Raw genomic sequence first — 17,533 nt, forward strand, 5'->3', positions numbered from 1 at the left:
TTGCAATCAGTCTGCTGGCCATGATTTCGACGGGGTCGTGAGGGAATGTGGGTAGGAGGAATGGCTGCTGGAGTGGTTTTACAATGAAAAGCTAGTGGCAGAGGTTTTGTTGATTGGAGTTTCTATTGGGAATAAAAAGTGGATGTGGGCGGGGCACCAAGGAGTGGGCAGGGACTCGATGGTGCAGGCGGTGCGGGTGGTTTTGGCGGAGGAATCGGTGGCAGTAATTTCTCCTACTAAACAACACACACTCGTTCACTCTCCTCTCCTTCTAGCTAAGCTCTCCCATTTTACCTTATTTTACTTTATAGCTAGTTGGGTTTCGACTATGAATCTAATTTGAGTTAGTCTTAGCTTCTAAAGTTGTGTTCTTTGGGTATGTTATGGGTTGTATGTGATTGAGGAGTTCAGAGCTTGAGGGCAAGCAGTGATTCCCATTATGGTTTCTAGTTGTTCATATTGCTTATGTAACATGGACTGCACAGTGTGCGTGTACTTTGTGACTCTGTGTAGGGGTGTGGGTTGAGGGGAGGGGAGGGGGGTGTTTGTATGTGTGTGTTGTGTCTGTATGTGATTTGTGTGTGTGACTTGTGTGTTTAGTGTGAAGATTCCAATTCTATATGGAATTGAAATTATAGAATTTAGAGGAGTTACAATCGGATTTGTAATTCAATTCCAATTTCAAGGAGTATTCTGCAGTACCAAACATAGAATTGGAAAAAATTGCTTCCACAACTCCAATTCTATGATACCAAATGGAGGTTTCTATTATATTATAACGATGATTTCAGGAAAACAACAAGACAACATTCCCTATATATCTGGTACAATATTTGTCTTCTAGATATATATCATTACTAACAATATCAAAAGACGACGGGTCGACGATATCTCCGAAGATTAAACCCGAACTTCCTAGTCAAAGCGACACTTCTCCGGTATTATTATAGCAAAAATCGGTTGTACTGTAGTATGAGGCAAAGCAAGAGCTGCCTGCAAATCATCAAAAACTGCCTGTAACTCTGTAGCTAAGCACACGAGCGGTGAGTAAACTAGATCTAGCCATGATTGACGATATCAAATCCACCTCCTGCTTGAATGGCTACCCGAGGCCCTAGCACATTATGAAGCAATTGTTGTAACCACCTTCTCGTAGTTACATCTTCCTGGAGAATACAACATTATGATCATTCATCAATCAATCAAAATAAAGAATTTTGACCTCAAAATGAGGAATAGTTACACCCACAAGAAGGCAGTTGCTAAATGTTCCATCTTTGAGCATTTCAGGCATACAATTCTTGAGTGCTTCACAAGCTCTGCAGAAATGATGGTAATCATTGGTATAGGTGTGCACAAATCTGACTGAAGAGAGTTGAGTAACCAAACCACACTGTTGACCAACCTTAGATTTTCAGACAAACGAAGAAAGCACCTGATGATGTGCTTTAACAGCCGAGCAGAAGGCTGTTCAGCAAGTGCAATAATCATGTTTGACAGAATCCCAGCTACAGCAAAGAATCGCTCTGCTGTAGCGCATATGTATTCCAATCCCACGTCATCAAGTAAAATTTTCTGCACAATAAATGTTGCTACCTGCAAATAAAACCCTCATATTCAAATAGGATCCACTGACCAATAAAAGATATCTCCAAGAGGGCATTTAGTTTCATGATTGATATGATACATGGTTGAGTATTTTTAACCTCGTTACTGGAATTTATCCCATCATACACTTTCAATGGGTTATGGATCAAGAAAAATTAGCTGCAATGAAAGAAATTATCAAGGGTTTGGGTATCTTAAAGTTCCAATCCATCTTATAGGAAACAGGGATTACCCTATACTTTTTTATATCTATCTAGGCTAATCCTCAAAAGCAAACGGCAACCAACAGTGCTGAAACAGAAAATCTAATGATTTCATGGTCCACAAAACAAGCCATGAGAGCATATAAAACAAAAGATGCCTACATATTATGTTACCAAAAGCTTCGAGGAACTCAACTGTTTTTGATAGTTCACTTCCCATCTCCATTGTCCGCAAGCACAAGGGAATTATTTCAGTATACAGAAGGAAACTGATAACGTCAGTGTCATCAACCTGGTAAAAGATTAGAAACAGACACTCATGTGTTAGGATGTGAAGAAGACAGTAGAGGATATTAAAAAGGAAACATGTAATGAGTAGTACCCTATTTCCTATCAACAAGTAATTGGTTTTTTTAATAGTATACTACAATTAATTCTATTATCGTGCAAAGCGAAAAATCTGAACACACTGAAATACAACTATAAGAGGAAAAAAGTCCGTAGACTATTATTTCTATTATGGAAATTGTTACTCTTTCTAGTGACTATGCAACTAAAATAATGAATAGAAATAGAGCGATCTTATTTTATGGACACATAGGAGTGATATTAGCATGGAGCAGAATTAAGCAACCAAGGCAAGAAAACATAATTTAGGAAATTACATTGCTGAATAAGAATTAGAAATACCTTCACCAGAGCACCAATGACTCCTAGACTTGTAAGCCTCAAGTACTCAAAAGGGCGAGTTTTGCTGGTGGTATTAAGAAAAGGATACAGGTACAGAGGAATGTGAGCTGCAACAGAAAAGGCATCAAGGAAAGATCCATTTAGATGTACTGAGCAGCCATCCATATGTATATTTAGAATAGTAAGAGTTACATATACCTTGATTATACAAGGTAAATAATAAGAATAAGTGAATAAGAAAGAATTAAAGACTAAGGACAAAAGTACATAGCAAAATATCATAGTCATTCACCAGAAGCAATCTGCTGCAGAGAAAACCAAAAAGTGATGGGCATAATAACCACTGCCCAACAAAATAATCAGTTCACAGGCAATGCTATTTACCTCTTCTGTACTCATTCACCCTAATGTAGAACTAGAAACATTACATATTAATCTACACATAGTATAGGCTCAGATCCTAGCCCATGCGGATACCAAACAACGAAAGGGGATTGTAAAAATAAGTGGCATCACTTTTACTGAATTGGGATCTGGAAGGATTGTCAAGGAGGATTATGTTAACCAAATGTGAAATGGGATATTACCTTTGAGGAACACCATTCTTGTATCTGGATGTGAGGCCACACACTGCAACAAGTAAAATACGCACATTAACCACTAGACATAAAAGGAGTGATACTCTTCTTTTGTATTCACAAATTGTATTCACAAATTCATCAGAACTTTCTATGGACATAATTATATATTTCTGCAACCATTTGGCAGGGGCGAGAATAATGGTTAGTTGAGTACAGCCAGAAAAATTATTTAGAATATAGAGAAAATATCACCTGAAGAAGGGCGAGTGCATTGCAAACCCTGTTTGACTGCCCAGGAGTTAGAGTTGGTGGAGATAACACTGGGTAAATAGAAACTATTTCCTGTGGGAGGTCCAAAAAAACACATTGAAAAGGACAGCTGCAATAATGAAAGATGTCGGACTAGAATGCCTAAAGCAAAGGTGATGGATATGAAAAACGAAACGAGATACATCATGAGAAAAAAAATGGGGGAAATGAACAGGTTATATTACCAAAGAAAAGAAAACAAACATTACTAAATTATAAACTCAACAACATACTGAAACTTTCAAATTTTCTTATCCAAATATGAAGCTAAGTCATAAACATTCCACCCCAGATGAAACATACATTCAGAGGAAATATCCCCATATTCAAATATAAAGAAAATTGGGAACAAATTAGTATTTGGACCTAGTACAAATTGGTTCTATTGCATATAGCAGGCTCTGCAAATGCAATGAATCAGTGATTTTCATAAAGGAGATCTTCACTTCAGATTCGTAGCATTTTTTATTGCTCGGAAACCCCAGTGTTTTACAGTTTTGTTTCCAGAACAAATCAGTTAAACTTGTAAAACATAATAGTAGTAAATACACAACATAACTGGAAAAGGCAGGCAATATATATGTTTACAACCACTTTGAGACATAAGATGATTGACTAAATTTACTTAAATTACATACAGAAGACACCGTAGAAATTGGCTGGTGTTAGAGACACACCTGTAGAAGAGCAGCAAGTGTACCAAAGGAGTTCCACAGCAACGGAGCCAAATCCTGAAACAGCTCCCTCTTCTACTAGAATAGTTGCCAGAAAAATCGATAAGACATAAAACAACCAACAAAAATCAAAACAATGAACGGCTGATAACTAAATCCCGGTGAATACAACTTTGTGGATCATGAACAATAACACAAAGGATAGCCGGCTGTATTCAGAGAAATAAATGATTAAATAGTTCGAAATGAAAGCATTATTTTGCTGTTAGAGCGTCGATTTTCCAATTTCTCATAGTTTTCAATTGAACTAACTCGTGTGATTCCTAATCATTTCGCAACATCGATATCGATTTCCCTCACTCAGAAACTTCAAAACCTAAACAATTAAACAGTAAGCGAAACAGAAATAATAAAGTAGAGGAAGAATGAGAAGACCTTGGAGAGTTCGAGAAGAGCGTTTTCGCGGAGATCGGGGTTGCAGAGGTCAAGTACAAGCTGTTCGACTGATGGAACATTCCGGTCATTGTTAGCAGCGGCGGAAGAGGTGGCGGGCACCTCGAACGGAGCGGCTTTCATGTAATTGAGCGACGGATGTAAGTTCGACATATGTTTTTGTTCCGGCTTCCTTCTGAGAGAAAGAGAGGGGAGAGAGACGGTGATGGAAATTGGAAGGCTTAAACGGCGGTGGTGTGGTTTGGCGCTTGTAATGGAGGGTCGAATCCTCAATAAATAGTCTTTGTCACAAATTTTAATAGGTTCGAAAATCCTAGCCGTAATAGATTTAATAATTTAAGTTATATATTTATAATTGTGCTAGGTTAAATACTTAAATACTCATATTTCTCTGATCATCAATTTTTACTTTACATTCATACGAAAAAAACAGTTTGAATAATAGACAACACAAATTTTAAAGCAAAATTAATAAAGTGTGTTGCATTATAAATAAATACGGAGTAGAAACTAATTTTAGTGATTGGAGCAAAATGGAAAAATATAGAGTATTTTTTTTGTGTGGATGAAGCTAATAATTGATATCCATTTTTAAATATATTATGTACATTTGTATGCGAACAAGCCTAAATGGTGAGTAGGATCATTGATCATTTTAGCCCACTATCCCATAAATTTATTTGAGAGTTCTCGGATAATTTCTAATAGATCATGTCAAATTTACAGCTATCTCACTCTAGCATTATTCACCAAATGAAACAGAGGTACTGACATACCACTTCTCCGATGTTTTAATAGTTACTACTGAATTAGTACAAGTGTTGTGTGCTATGATATGACGAGATTATGTAATTCACGAAAAAAAATGAGCGCGAACTATGATTGCGATAATAAAAGAGAAATGTACGTGAATATGGGGTCAAGAACATTTTAGTAATTTATCAACGACAAATAGAACACTAAGTGTATCATTTATTAAATCATTTCAAACTGACCAAAATTAAAACAATGGATGAGTGCACATAGATTTGGTTGCTCTTTTAAAGCGGATGGCTATCAGTGGGATACAAACGACCTCATTTGCATTGATGGACCCAGGTCATGCTGATAAGATCAAATACCTACATTTTTTGTGAGCAATCTAAAATGACAAATCAAAAAATGTCATGACACCGAAAATAGATGATGTGACACCAAAATAGATGACTTAATAAACGACATCCAAATATGGGCATGGCACGGTTGGCACCTAAAATGGACGTTGTAACATCAAAATAAATGACATGATGAGTTGACAATCAAAATGACATCATTTGAATCACTAATAATCAAACTTTAAATTTTCAATTAGTAAATTGAGATCGTAGAAAATTTTAGACCACACTATATTTAACATTCATATATTTAGACATCAATTTTGAAGATTATGAAAAAACCCACAAAGTTTACTTTCAACTGATAAATAATAAATAGAGGGAACATCTTTTTAGGTCCACGAACTTGGGCAAAGTATCATTTTAGGTCCGTGAACTTTGAAAATATCATTTTAGGTCCGTGAACTACAAGTTAATATCATTTGAGGTGTTTTGAACTTTTTCCGGACGAAAATGCCCTTAAGGCCTTCAAATGACAATTTGGACAATTCTTTCGCTACTCATCTTGCGTCAAAGACCTAGAGTTCAACAATTTTTTTCTAATTTAATTCAGTTACCATCCAAATTGAATTTAAATATAATTAAAATATGCCATAAAAAATATGTGTTAGTTTTTCAACTATTAGATGACTAATTATTTAATGATAGTGAATAGGGACTTGATACTTTATTTTATTTTTTCAATCTAAACTGCATTTTAATAACTTGCTATAGGTGATGAGTGAATTCTATTTAGTTTATTTGTTTTGAAATTAGATAGCTATTAATTTGGATTGTCATTCGGAGATGAATTTTAAAATGGAGATCAATTAACATCTAAATTGAATTTAAATATAAAAATTTGCCGTTAAAAATTGTTGGATTCTATGTCTCTGACGCAAGATGATTGGCGAAAGAATTGTCCGAATTGACCTTTGAAGGTCTTAAGGGCATTTTCGTCCCAAAAAAATTCAAAAGACCTCAAATGATATTAACCCATAGTTGATGGTCCTAAAATGATATTTTCAAAGTTTACGGACCTAAAATAATACTTTGACAAAGTTCGTGGACTTATAAAGATGTTCCCTCTAATAAATAAGTTCATAAGGGCATCAATAACGTGATATGAGAGGGACACCATTGGAATTGTGGGGTGCGGTTCGACCCATTGCAGGGCGTGAGAGGGGGCGACGCCAGGTGGGGTAACGGGAAGGGGGATGGGGGTGCAGCACGGATAGGGACTTATGTTGTGGCACCCATTCCACGTCGCAAGGATTATTTAAATTTAAGTTCAAAAGTATGTTATAAATAATTTATTTAAATAGCTTTTTAATTAAAAAAAAATAGAAATATAAATTGTGTAGTTTTAGTGTACTTAATGTAATTTTTAGAAATTTTAATTTTTTTTATCTGTAATTTTTAAAATTTATGAATACAACATAGTTCACTTTATAATTTTTAATGAAATAATTTTATTATTTATGAATTTATTTAGTTTGTAAAGTGGATGATAGTATAAAAATGAGAAATAAATTAAAAATTATTGGAGTAAATGTATGAGGAGAGGTATGATTGGGTTGTAGGAGTTGTGATCAACGCAAAAATTGAGAGGAATAATTATGTGGTAGAAGTTAGAGGTACGACGAGAGGTACATATTGTGGATTTCCTAAGATATGCAAAAAAAAAATGGTATTTTGTGTAAGAAAAATTACAAGTTTTTCGAACATTAAATAAAATTATATATTTGTAGTGTTAAGATTCATAAGTAAACGTGACATAAATAATATTCTCCGTTTATTATAAATTATATTCTTCTTAATACAAAAATTGATGGAGCTGTTTAATATTGACTGTGAGCCGATGTCGACCACGAAGAGCAACGAAACCTTAGGTTAGGAATGTCTCACATGTCCAACCATGAAATCACACGACGACTGAGAATTTTGGTGGTGAAACCTGAATTCATGCATGCGAATATGCGATGGTGTTTCTCCACAAAATTAATTAAATAATACTCCCTCCGTCCTACAAAGATAGTCCCACTTTGACCCGGCACGGGTTTTAAGAAATATAATGAAAAGTGAGTTGAAAAAGTTGGTGGGATGTGGGTCCTACTTTTAAAGTATTAGTTTTATAATAAAATGTGAGTATGAATAAGTTAGTAGAATATGAGGTCCACTACCAAAAATGGTAAAAAGGAAATGGGACAAACTTTGTGGGACGGACGAAAATGAAAAAATGGGACAATCTTTGTGGGACGGAGGGAGTAATATTATCTAAAAAGTCAATAAAAATTTATAATTTTAAAAAAAAATAATACTCCCTCCGTTTCATAGTAATAGAGTCATTTTATCATTTTTGTACGTTCCATAGTAATAGAGTCATTTTCCTTTTTAGTAAAATTAACACATTTTTTCACAAGAAATTTCGGAATATGGGATTCATTTCGCTGACATTTCGGAATTTAGGATTCAATTCGCGGACCTTTCGTAATATGGGATCGAGGCATGCGAATTTTTCAGAACGAGGGATTTTTGTTTTTTCATCTTCTTTTTTAATTATTTTCCTCACAAAATATATATATTGACCAAACTACCCATTTATTAAATTTAACATATCTCCCCAGTTCCCCCAAACTCACGTTTGCCTTTCCAAGCCAAGAATCAAGTGAGTATTTCTACTTTCCACAACATCAAGTAATATTAACAATTAGATAGTAATTAAGTAGATTTCGAATTTGAAAACTAACCCTACTGATATGTAAGGATATAGTGTTGTTGCTCAGTTTCTTTATGCTGCTTAAGCAAAAAACAATAATATATGTATATGCAGATAAATAACAACAATATATAGTTTATAGGCACAAACAAATACATACAATAATAAGATGAGGGTGGGGAATGAAGGGGAGAGAGAAGGCGAAGGAGAGGATGTTATGGGCGAGCTTGAGGTTCAAAATTGGGGTTTCATTATCAAGATTAACAATTGGCCAAGGGAAGCTGAAAACCCCGATTACAAAAAGAAATCTTATGTGGGATATTATGGTCAATTCATACATTTTGTGAGGGATTTAATTAAAAAAAAGAAGGAAAAAAAAGAGAAAAAAGAATAAAATCTTCATTCTGAAAAATTGGCATGCCGATCCCTTATTACGAAAGGTCCGCGAATTGAATCCTATATTTCGAAAGGTCAGCGAAATTAATCCCATATTTCGAAATTTCTCTTTTTTCACATCTACTTTATTCTCAATTACTTTATTCTCTCTTTATCTCTCTATCTTTTTCATTTTCCACTTTACTCTCTCTTTACTTAACTCACCTAACACAATATTTCTTAATCTCCATGCCGAAAAGAAACGCCTCAATTACTATGGAATAGGAGTATATAATTATTTAGTTGAAGTGTAATGAAATTTGAAGACAAAGGTCATCGTATGCGCGAATTCACGCGCACTAGATTCACGACCAACTTGCGATTTAATGGCCGTACGAGTTTTGAAGATTGGGCAATGGGCTTTAAAAACCCCACATCATAAAACTCTAGCACTGTTAAAATTAAACGGCCCAGTCAATTTTTGTCAATAAATTAGATCAAATCATCAAAGTGTCTAGGGCTTAAAGCTAGTAAGAATAACTTTATAAAAACTCATAAATGGTCATATATTTAGGACACAAATATTTTGACCAAGGTTTAATTAAAGGGCTTAAGTTACTGATTCAACTAAAATCACGGTTACATTTAAATGACTCCGCCGAATTTGAGTAAAATGGAACAAATTCATAATGTTCAGGAGTTAGAAACAATCAAATTAATCCATACTATTCTAACTAAAATCATAAAGTGACCATGTGTTCAAACAAAAATGAAAAAAAAAATATGTGGAGCCAACGATCAAATAACAAATGAATACATATATGGAGCCAACGATCAAATAACAAATGAATACACCATCCCATATATATGACATTATCTACAATAAGTTGTTCATCCATAAGTAGATATGATTAGGAACATGAGTATATTGCTGGGATGACATCAATATCAATATGAGTGAATCAAGTAAGAGATCAACTCTTTGCTTACCCAAGAAACAAGTGCATTACTTCTTTGAGTAATCCCTTGGCCCAAATATGGTTGTTCCGATTCTCACGCTAGTACTACCCATTTCAATCTGCAAGCAGACAAAGATAGTTAATTGACCAATGCAGCAGCAATCCATATAACATTTGTCTTATAATAACCTGCTCTATCTAGAAGAATAGAACTATGTTTAGTTTCAACAAGCAGCATGATTAGCAGTCTCTCCAAGAAGAATTGTAAAACTAGACTATTTAGTTTAGCATGGATGTCAATCGAGTGAATCACGTCAGCTTGTTGATCTATATAGTTTGGCCAATTCGAGCTCGATTTTCTTTGAGCCAGAAATTATTGGTCCTAAGCCCTAACCCTGTTGCAAGCTGGCTTGCCAAATCAGCAAGTCTACAATATACTTTACCTTGTTATTTATTTCATATTATTCCTGGTCTATTAGAAAAAATGATAGTAGTATTATAGTTTACTATGATAAAATAATTAAAATGTGACAATGAGGTGAATAGCAAGTATCAACACATTGCCCTGTTTAAGATGTAGAAGCTGGTATGCAAGTTTATCCTAAACTACATAACAAATTTATCTTATATGATATCAATATAGCCACTTGATCTCTAAACAAAATCTAGTTCCACAAACATTATGAAAAATAGTCATTATAAAACTAATAAGTATGCAACTCATCAAAAGTGGAATGCAGAACTTACCGCTTGCTCAAAGTCACCAGACATGCCCATTGATAACTCACACTGGGATTCCGTGATTTCAAGGGCTTTGCATACCTCAGCTCTACAGTTCAATAAAGTCTGATGCATTGCGAAGGTACTCATCCATTAGAATTCTAGATGAGTACTCACAAAAAGAGAAAAAAAATGTTAAAGAGTATGACTGCTTATCAAGACATATATATATATTTGTGAAACAACCTATGACATCAATGCCATAAAACTACTGAGGAAATTAGAGATAAATCGCTTATCTCTAAAGGAAATATAAAACAGTGGTTGTGCATAGCACTATCTAGGCTTTGATATCAATTTGATGACAAGAAAGTATGATGATACACAAGTGCAAAAATTGAAATTTATGCCTGATAAAAGATCAAAACGAAATTAACAATGATATTACCTTGAAGTTCTCAGGGGTTGATGTGTAGTCTGGCATCCCAATCGTCATTAATCCAGAAAAAACGGATGTGATCTTAGAGCTCGCTTACACTAAGTATACCATCAGTGGGAACTTTGCTTTCTGGTTGGGAAGTGTCTCTGTCCTTTTCACTTCTTATTACTCTTTTCGTTCACTTTTTCTAACATTTCTAGTACCAACTAATTCATTCGGGCGAGACATCTTACGAACCTTGTATCTGTACCAAAACTCATATCTAATTTAGAGCACAAAATTTGCACGGTACTACAGTTTTGAAAGGAGAACAAGCAGAAAGACGTAAATCCAACAACATATGAGTATCAGATTAGACATCACATAGCACTTTTTCCTCTATCTTCTTCTTTGCATACCACATTTCAGCAAACTTTTCAAAAACTTAAGATAATAGTAAAAGGAAGCAAAATGGGTGTGAGTTAGACTTATAGATTACAATGCCAAAACTTAGCTGGTAAACAATGTTTATATCAAAAATCTCATTGAAACATCAATGCAAATCTTACAGAAGCTCTCTTCGTAATTGAAATTTATGCAAACTGGAACACATGAAACTATTTTACTTGAGTTCAAGGAAATACTATATCATCACAAAAGTTTATTATTCAACTGAACTAATTGCTTTTATACCTTCTCAGTGTCAACGCCCTGAACCATGGCCAGATGGGGAACAGCAGCTTCACATAAAATAAGGCATTCAACTCAATTAAAGCAATCTCAATAACAATAATCGAACTTATGCATAGCTAATATGTCATACTCAGCAGCGCTTTCGCTTTGTTGCTCTGCAAATGGCCGACGAAATGCCACTCAATGTCTTCAGGCAGCTATCATCAGATAAAACACGCGTTAATTATCATCAAACATCACAATCTATATGTATGTTGAAGATAAAGAGATGAACCTGAGGGGCTTTTTCGATAATTTCCTGGACATAGTTTTCGCCGAAACATCTATGGCCGACGGCGTAGAGTTGGTCAATGAGGGACAGAGGTTTGGTCTTGCTCACTGCAACCACCCTTACATCATCGGCGCGGCGGCCGGATCTCTCCGCCGCGATTCGGACACGGTGAAGCACCGCCCGCAGCGCCGGCACTACTACGCCTTCCACGGCCGGAGTCGCCATCGTGTGGGGATGATAAATGGAAGGCTGAAAATTAAAATGGCAACATATTTCTGGCAGTGGAGATTTCTCAATTTATTCGTAATTATGCCATTTTTAGTGATTGTAGCTCAAGGGGGGTCAAAAGATCTCTCCAAATTCACTGCAAACGTAAAAAGCTCATTCTAACTTTATTCATATGGTAAAATTCACAATCACAGAGTACTATATTAGTGGAAGAGAGTTCGAGTTGAAGGAGAGAATTCGTAATAAAGGATTGATTTCACTGACCTCTCGAAATTTAGGATTAAATTCGCTGACCTTTCGTAATTTGGGATCGTGGCATGCGTATTTTTTAGAACAAGGGATTTCTGATTTTTTCCCAATTTTCTATTCTTTTTTAATATTATCTCCCTCCCTCCATTTATCAATTGACTAAATCACTCCTCAAATATTTTACCTAAATTCTACAAAATCAGCCCTCAAATATTATACCTATATTTTAGAATATCAGCGCCGTTTTTTTCAAACACCCGCCTTTTTTCTGTTCCAAGCGCTTCTCTTCTCCACCCTCCTTCACAGCGCCTCCACCCTCCTCTTCCGTCTCTCCAACTCAAAGCAGCGTGAATCTGTAAGGAATCAAAAATACATATACATATGTGTCTGTATATGTAATATACATACATACATACATATTTGTTTGTTTTGTGGAAGTAATCACAGAGGAGGAGTTTTAATGGTTACTTTTTCGGATTTTTTTAAAAAGAATCCTCATAAGTAAATACATGATGTTTCTGGATGGTATATGATAAATACATGTTTATGGATTGCTATGGTAATTGATAATTGTCTTGAACAAAATTATTATTTAAAAGACTAAAGTTCACGTAAAATATTTTGTAGAGCATGGCAAATTTTGTACACATTTTATAGAGACGACAAATTTTGTATACATATTGTAGAGACGGCAAATTTAGGCAAATTTAGGCAATTGTTCACATTTTGTAGAGACGACAAATTTTATAGAATTTAGGTAAAATATTTGAGGGGTGATTTAGGAAATTGATAAATGGAGGGAGGGGGATAATATTAAAAAAGAAGAGAAAAAGGAGAAAAAATCAGAAATCTCTTGTTTTAAAGAATACGCATGCCACGATCCCAAATTACGAAAGGTCAGCGAATTTAATCCTAAATTTCGAGAAGTCAGCGAAATCAATCCCTTATTCCGAATTCTCTCGAGTTGAAGATGGAGGCGATGCGCCTTCAGACGACATTTTGAAACTTATGTTCAATGTCAAATTTATACTACTAAAATAATTAAATTAATGATAATCTATTGATTAATTTAATACTATTTAATTTAATTAATTATTAATTTTATCAGGAATTGTCTAAATTGAAAATTCAAAAGTTTAATTTTTAACTAATGGAGTATAAGGAGATTATCGAAGTATAACTGATATTAAATACATAACTACATGACACAAATTTAGTTAATAATTTTAGTTTACTAGAGTATAATTTATAGTGAAGTATTTACTCCGTAAAATATATAGTTCACTGTAATGATGTTTTGATTAATTCCGTGTTTTTAAATTCGGGTTGTGAATTAAAAGATCTTTATAGTGAACTAAATCGATCTTATAGTGAACTAAATTCATTTTTTTCCTAGTTATGCATTTAAGTAATGTCTGCCCCATATCACTATTCGTGGAGACAGTAGAGTATATATCGTAGATTACATATATTTAAACAATATATTCTCCTTGTCCCATAATTGTCACACCCAACCCTATCTGTCGTGACTACTTATAGTAAATAAATTCAAATTTTAAAATAAGCAATCCACGTATTATATAATTTCAAAAACCAACATTCATCAAGTACATATTTCAGAACATTCTGATCAGTAGTGAGACCATCTCACCACTCTATATACTAATACTTTTATCTACATGCAAAAATAATGCGGACGAGAAGGTTGCCACAATGCGTCAGCCGCCGATCCTGATAACATGTGGAGTTCCAATGACTCACGTCAACCCAAAAGGTATACTAATATCTTATTCCTGAAAAATATTAGTGGTTTATATGAGCCACTACTCAGTGTATATAAACCTTACCTTTAATTTCGCATCCCAGATATCAATATATTCTTTGACCAATATATATATAACAATAACCAACAAATATTAGAAACAATTTCATGTACATATGCATATGCCACACTATTCAGTTTATTATTCTGTGACAAATCAAGCCTGACATCTGCCAGTGCTGGGGTTTGGTGCCCCTTGCACAGCGGAAGACTTGTACAAAACAAATAAATCAGATAAAGATCTATTTGACCGATTATGGGATTAATCAATTCACATGTTAAACAGATAATTGCATGCTAGAACGCAAATAATTCATGCTCAAAAAAGTAAATCCTAAAACATGAATCCTACGGTTTAGAGTTACCGATTTGATTCTCCAAAGAATCGACGATTGCTTGCGCCTTCTCCACGTGATGATCTTCAATACTAGACCACGGATCTTCTGACTGATTCCCGAACCGTATCTCGATATAAGGGTGGGCTGATCTTATCAAAATACTAGGACTCGAATAAAAAGAAGATAGAAATTCCTCACGGAGGAGAGCTGAAGAATTTTCGAGCTCCTCTACTAATTAGAGAGGGGAACGAAAATTTCATCTAATAATATTTGTGATTCTGTCTCTTATTTATTCTCCTATTTATATTAAGTTCATATTGGGCTCAGTCAGGGATCTATGGAAAGTTTTGGATATGGGCTCCCCCAATTATCTTTTTACTAATTAAATTGAACCCACAATTTAATACAAGCTTATATTGGAATATTACGAGCAGCCACTACAGAAGTAATATTGCACTCCCCATCCAAATCCGAAGTTACAAGTAATCCGGGTTTCCACTTTGTTTATTATTTATTTCTCGCGCTTAAGATATAAATGTCCATTAATTAATTAATGTCTGCTATGGACTTAATTAATTAATATCTTATTAATTCCAAGAGTGGACTTAGCAAGAAACACTTAATTATTATTCATAGAGTAATAAAACTCCAACTGGTCAGTTTCCCGAATAATAAAACCTTGTTCGAGCTCCTCTTGAGTACATTATCAAAGAGACTCACCTCGCGCACGTTTCAACATAATAGCAATCCTAGCACCGCTAGATATTAATCACCACTACCCAATATATCATGATTATTGGGTTGCGAAAAACCCGCACCATTTGATAAGTAAAAGTAGTGCATAATCAATACCGTATGCTCAATGCTAACGTATGTAGATTAAGAAATAGTTATTTATCAAGACCTAGTTTTTCAGTAGATAGTATAAAGACACGTCTTGCTATTAGATCCATTCGGTGCTATACCACACCAGGTGTCATTTTATTTCAGTAAGGCTTAGAAATAATGGGATTGACATCGCAACCTTTCACGATAGGTAGTCTAAGCCTATCTGGGTTGTGAAATTCTTCTTTTTCTTTTGCAAAGCATTGCATAGAACCGACTGTGTTACCTTAAAGTGGACGATGCCTACAACCAGTCTACTAAGCAAAAGACTTAGACTTTGTTTGCTTTTTATACATTTGAATGTTTATAAAACATCTTATAAATGCACAAGCAAACACAATGTAATAATATACTGATTCTATTCGTGCGAAACTGCTCGAATAATACTGAATCGGGTTAAAAGTGAATTATAGAGTTTTACGTATACAAGCAAGATTCTATTTGAGCGAAACTTGCTTTTTAGTATACCAAACCTAACAGCCAGGGATTCCATTGTATCTGACCCGAAGGTCCCATTGTCATTGTACATATATATATGACCGGAAGGTCCATTGTCATTGTATATATGACACATAGGTCCATTGCCATTGTATATGACCCGTAGGTCCATTGTCATTGATATCAGACCCAAGGCATGACTGTCACAGTTCCTCTTTAATCCAATGATTCAAATAATTCCAAAACCATGTCCAAACATATAAATTGCATCAACTACATATTTCTATCATATAATTCATTTACAATATACTCCCTCCGTCCCGCTTTAGCAATTGACTTTTCTGCTTTCTTTTTGTAAAAATGATAAAAAATAGTTAAATAGGAGAAATGGTAAATTAAGAGAGAATAATATAGAGAAGAGTCTTATCTACATTATTGTCTCTCTTACTTTACCATTTCTCCACTTTAACTATTTTTTTATTATTTTTACAAAAAGAGGCCAGAAAAGTTAATGGGACTGCTAAAGCGGAACGGAGGGAGTATAAAATATATCCATTGCATCAATCACATATCCATACCATATTCCACCATCTATATTAAATAACACATAATTATATCGGAGTCACCTCATATAATCAAATATTCACCTCATAAAATGTGATTTATACAGATCTGGTTATAATAGGAAAACTTATTAAACCCTGAATCCAAGTTAAGATTTAAAACCCTCGATCCTATTTTCCCAAATATTTCCTTACTCCTTTTTTTTCCGCTGACCTCTTCTACCTGTTCTAATATCTCTTTTTCTAAGAATTTGTTTTTTTGTATAAAGACGTATAATTGTATATAAATATTCACGTTGCACTAGTCGACTTAAACAAATAAATTGGAATGTTTTTATTCCAAGTGGCAGTCTTAAAAGTACTCAAGGTGCTGTGTGTCACCTAAAACATATCTAATTGTGAAGTGAAGATAAGTTTACAATAATTCATTCAATATTTAAAATGCAATTATATAAATAGAGTTAGTAATTAGGAGATTAGTCAATACTCAATTTTGTTCCTATATATAAGAACGTACATATGTATATATTAATGCACAAAAATACTCCCATAATACCATGCACTCATCCACGTTAGTACATATGCACATGCATTTAAATAATTATGGCATATATGTACTAATTTAATTATATAGTATGTAAACATTTATATTTAAAATTTTCGAGAATCAAAACTATCTATATATTCGACTATACCGAGTCGATTATAAAAAAAAATATATTATCTATGACACACTTAATATCTCTGTAATATAAATGATAATATAATATGCAAAATAATGCAAGTTTCGGGTTAGGGATGTCACAATAATAATTGTCACTCTTATTGTGAACACAAATTTTAAGAAACGTAAAGAACAGTTGGTTGAAAAAGTTAGTGGAATGTGCAACCCACTTTTTTATATTGATTTTAAAATAAAATGTGAGTGAAATGGGTTAGTGGAATGTGAGACCTATTTACTATTTATGGTAAAAATGAAGTGTGACAATTATTGTGGGATGAACCAAAATGGAAAAGGGTGACAATTATTGTGGGACGAAAGGAGTAGTATTATTCAAGTAAAACATTTTTGTACTACATATTTTATTTGTTCAATAAAATAGTTCATTTTTCTGTATTGGTACATTCATCAAAATTAGTTCCATTATTTATGAAAAAGTTCTCATCAAACTTTATCCATTTTTCTCTTATATTTATCAATTAT

At 34.0% G+C, this 17,533-nt stretch overlaps 2 protein-coding genes across 3 annotated transcripts; both read right to left on the reverse strand.

Annotated features, from left to right (window-relative positions):
* Positions 1–746: 746 nt before the first annotated feature.
* LOC125224577 (CCR4-NOT transcription complex subunit 9-like) lies at positions 747–4,777 on the reverse strand. 2 transcript variants are annotated; one of them, XM_048127996.1, is made up of 10 exons: positions 4,501–4,777; positions 4,069–4,140; positions 3,335–3,424; positions 3,089–3,131; positions 2,502–2,608; positions 2,008–2,103; positions 1,436–1,596; positions 1,250–1,319; positions 1,088–1,166; positions 747–993 (listed from the first exon to the last, which is right to left on the reverse strand). In XM_048127996.1, the coding sequence occupies exons 1-10, from the start codon at positions 4,669–4,671 to the stop codon at positions 920–922; spliced, it is 963 nt and encodes a 320-aa protein (XP_047983953.1). In that variant the 5' UTR covers positions 4,672–4,777; the 3' UTR covers positions 747–919. The 2 variants fall into 2 exon arrangements, with proteins under 2 accessions (XP_047983953.1, XP_047983952.1); XM_048127995.1 differs by having other exon boundaries at positions 1,406–1,596.
* A 4,766-nt stretch (positions 4,778–9,543) lies between these two features.
* LOC125218148 (pyridoxal phosphate homeostasis protein-like) lies at positions 9,544–12,114 on the reverse strand. The gene is made up of 6 exons (XM_048119756.1): positions 11,810–12,114; positions 11,666–11,732; positions 11,536–11,582; positions 10,873–10,944; positions 10,452–10,550; positions 9,544–9,823 (listed from the first exon to the last, which is right to left on the reverse strand). Exons 1-6 carry the CDS (start codon positions 12,029–12,031, stop codon positions 9,752–9,754), a joined length of 579 nt encoding a protein of 192 aa, XP_047975713.1. The 5' UTR covers positions 12,032–12,114; the 3' UTR covers positions 9,544–9,751.
* Between the last annotated feature and the right edge of the window lie 5,419 nt (positions 12,115–17,533).

The sequence above is a fragment of the Salvia hispanica genome, chromosome 4 (genome assembly GCF_023119035.1).
Source record: "Salvia hispanica cultivar TCC Black 2014 chromosome 4, UniMelb_Shisp_WGS_1.0, whole genome shotgun sequence".
Lineage (NCBI taxonomy): Eukaryota > Viridiplantae > Streptophyta > Magnoliopsida > Lamiales > Lamiaceae > Salvia > Salvia hispanica.

Coding starts and splice junctions, on each gene's coding strand:
- LOC125224577 (XM_048127995.1), bottom strand. CDS start 4,671: ATGTCGAACTTACATCCGTCGCTCAATTACATGAAAGCCGCTCCGTTC. Junction 3,425..4,068: donor CACTTGCTGCTCTTCTACAG/GTGTGTCTCTAA, acceptor GACCTCCCACAG/GAAATAGTTTCTATTTACCC. Junction 2,104..2,501: donor TCATTGGTGCTCTGGTGAAG/GTATTTCTAATT, acceptor ATCTTTTACCAG/GTTGATGACACTGACGTTAT.
- LOC125218148 (XM_048119756.1), bottom strand. CDS start 12,031: ATGGCGACTCCGGCCGTGGAAGGCGTAGTAGTGCCGGCGCTGCGGGCG. Junction 10,945..11,535: donor AGGGCGTTGACACTGAGAAG/GTATAAAAGCAA, acceptor GCGAGCTCTAAG/ATCACATCCGTTTTTTCTGG. Junction 9,824..10,451: donor CTGGTGACTTTGAGCAAGCG/GTAAGTTCTGCA, acceptor GTCTGCTTGCAG/ATTGAAATGGGTAGTACTAG.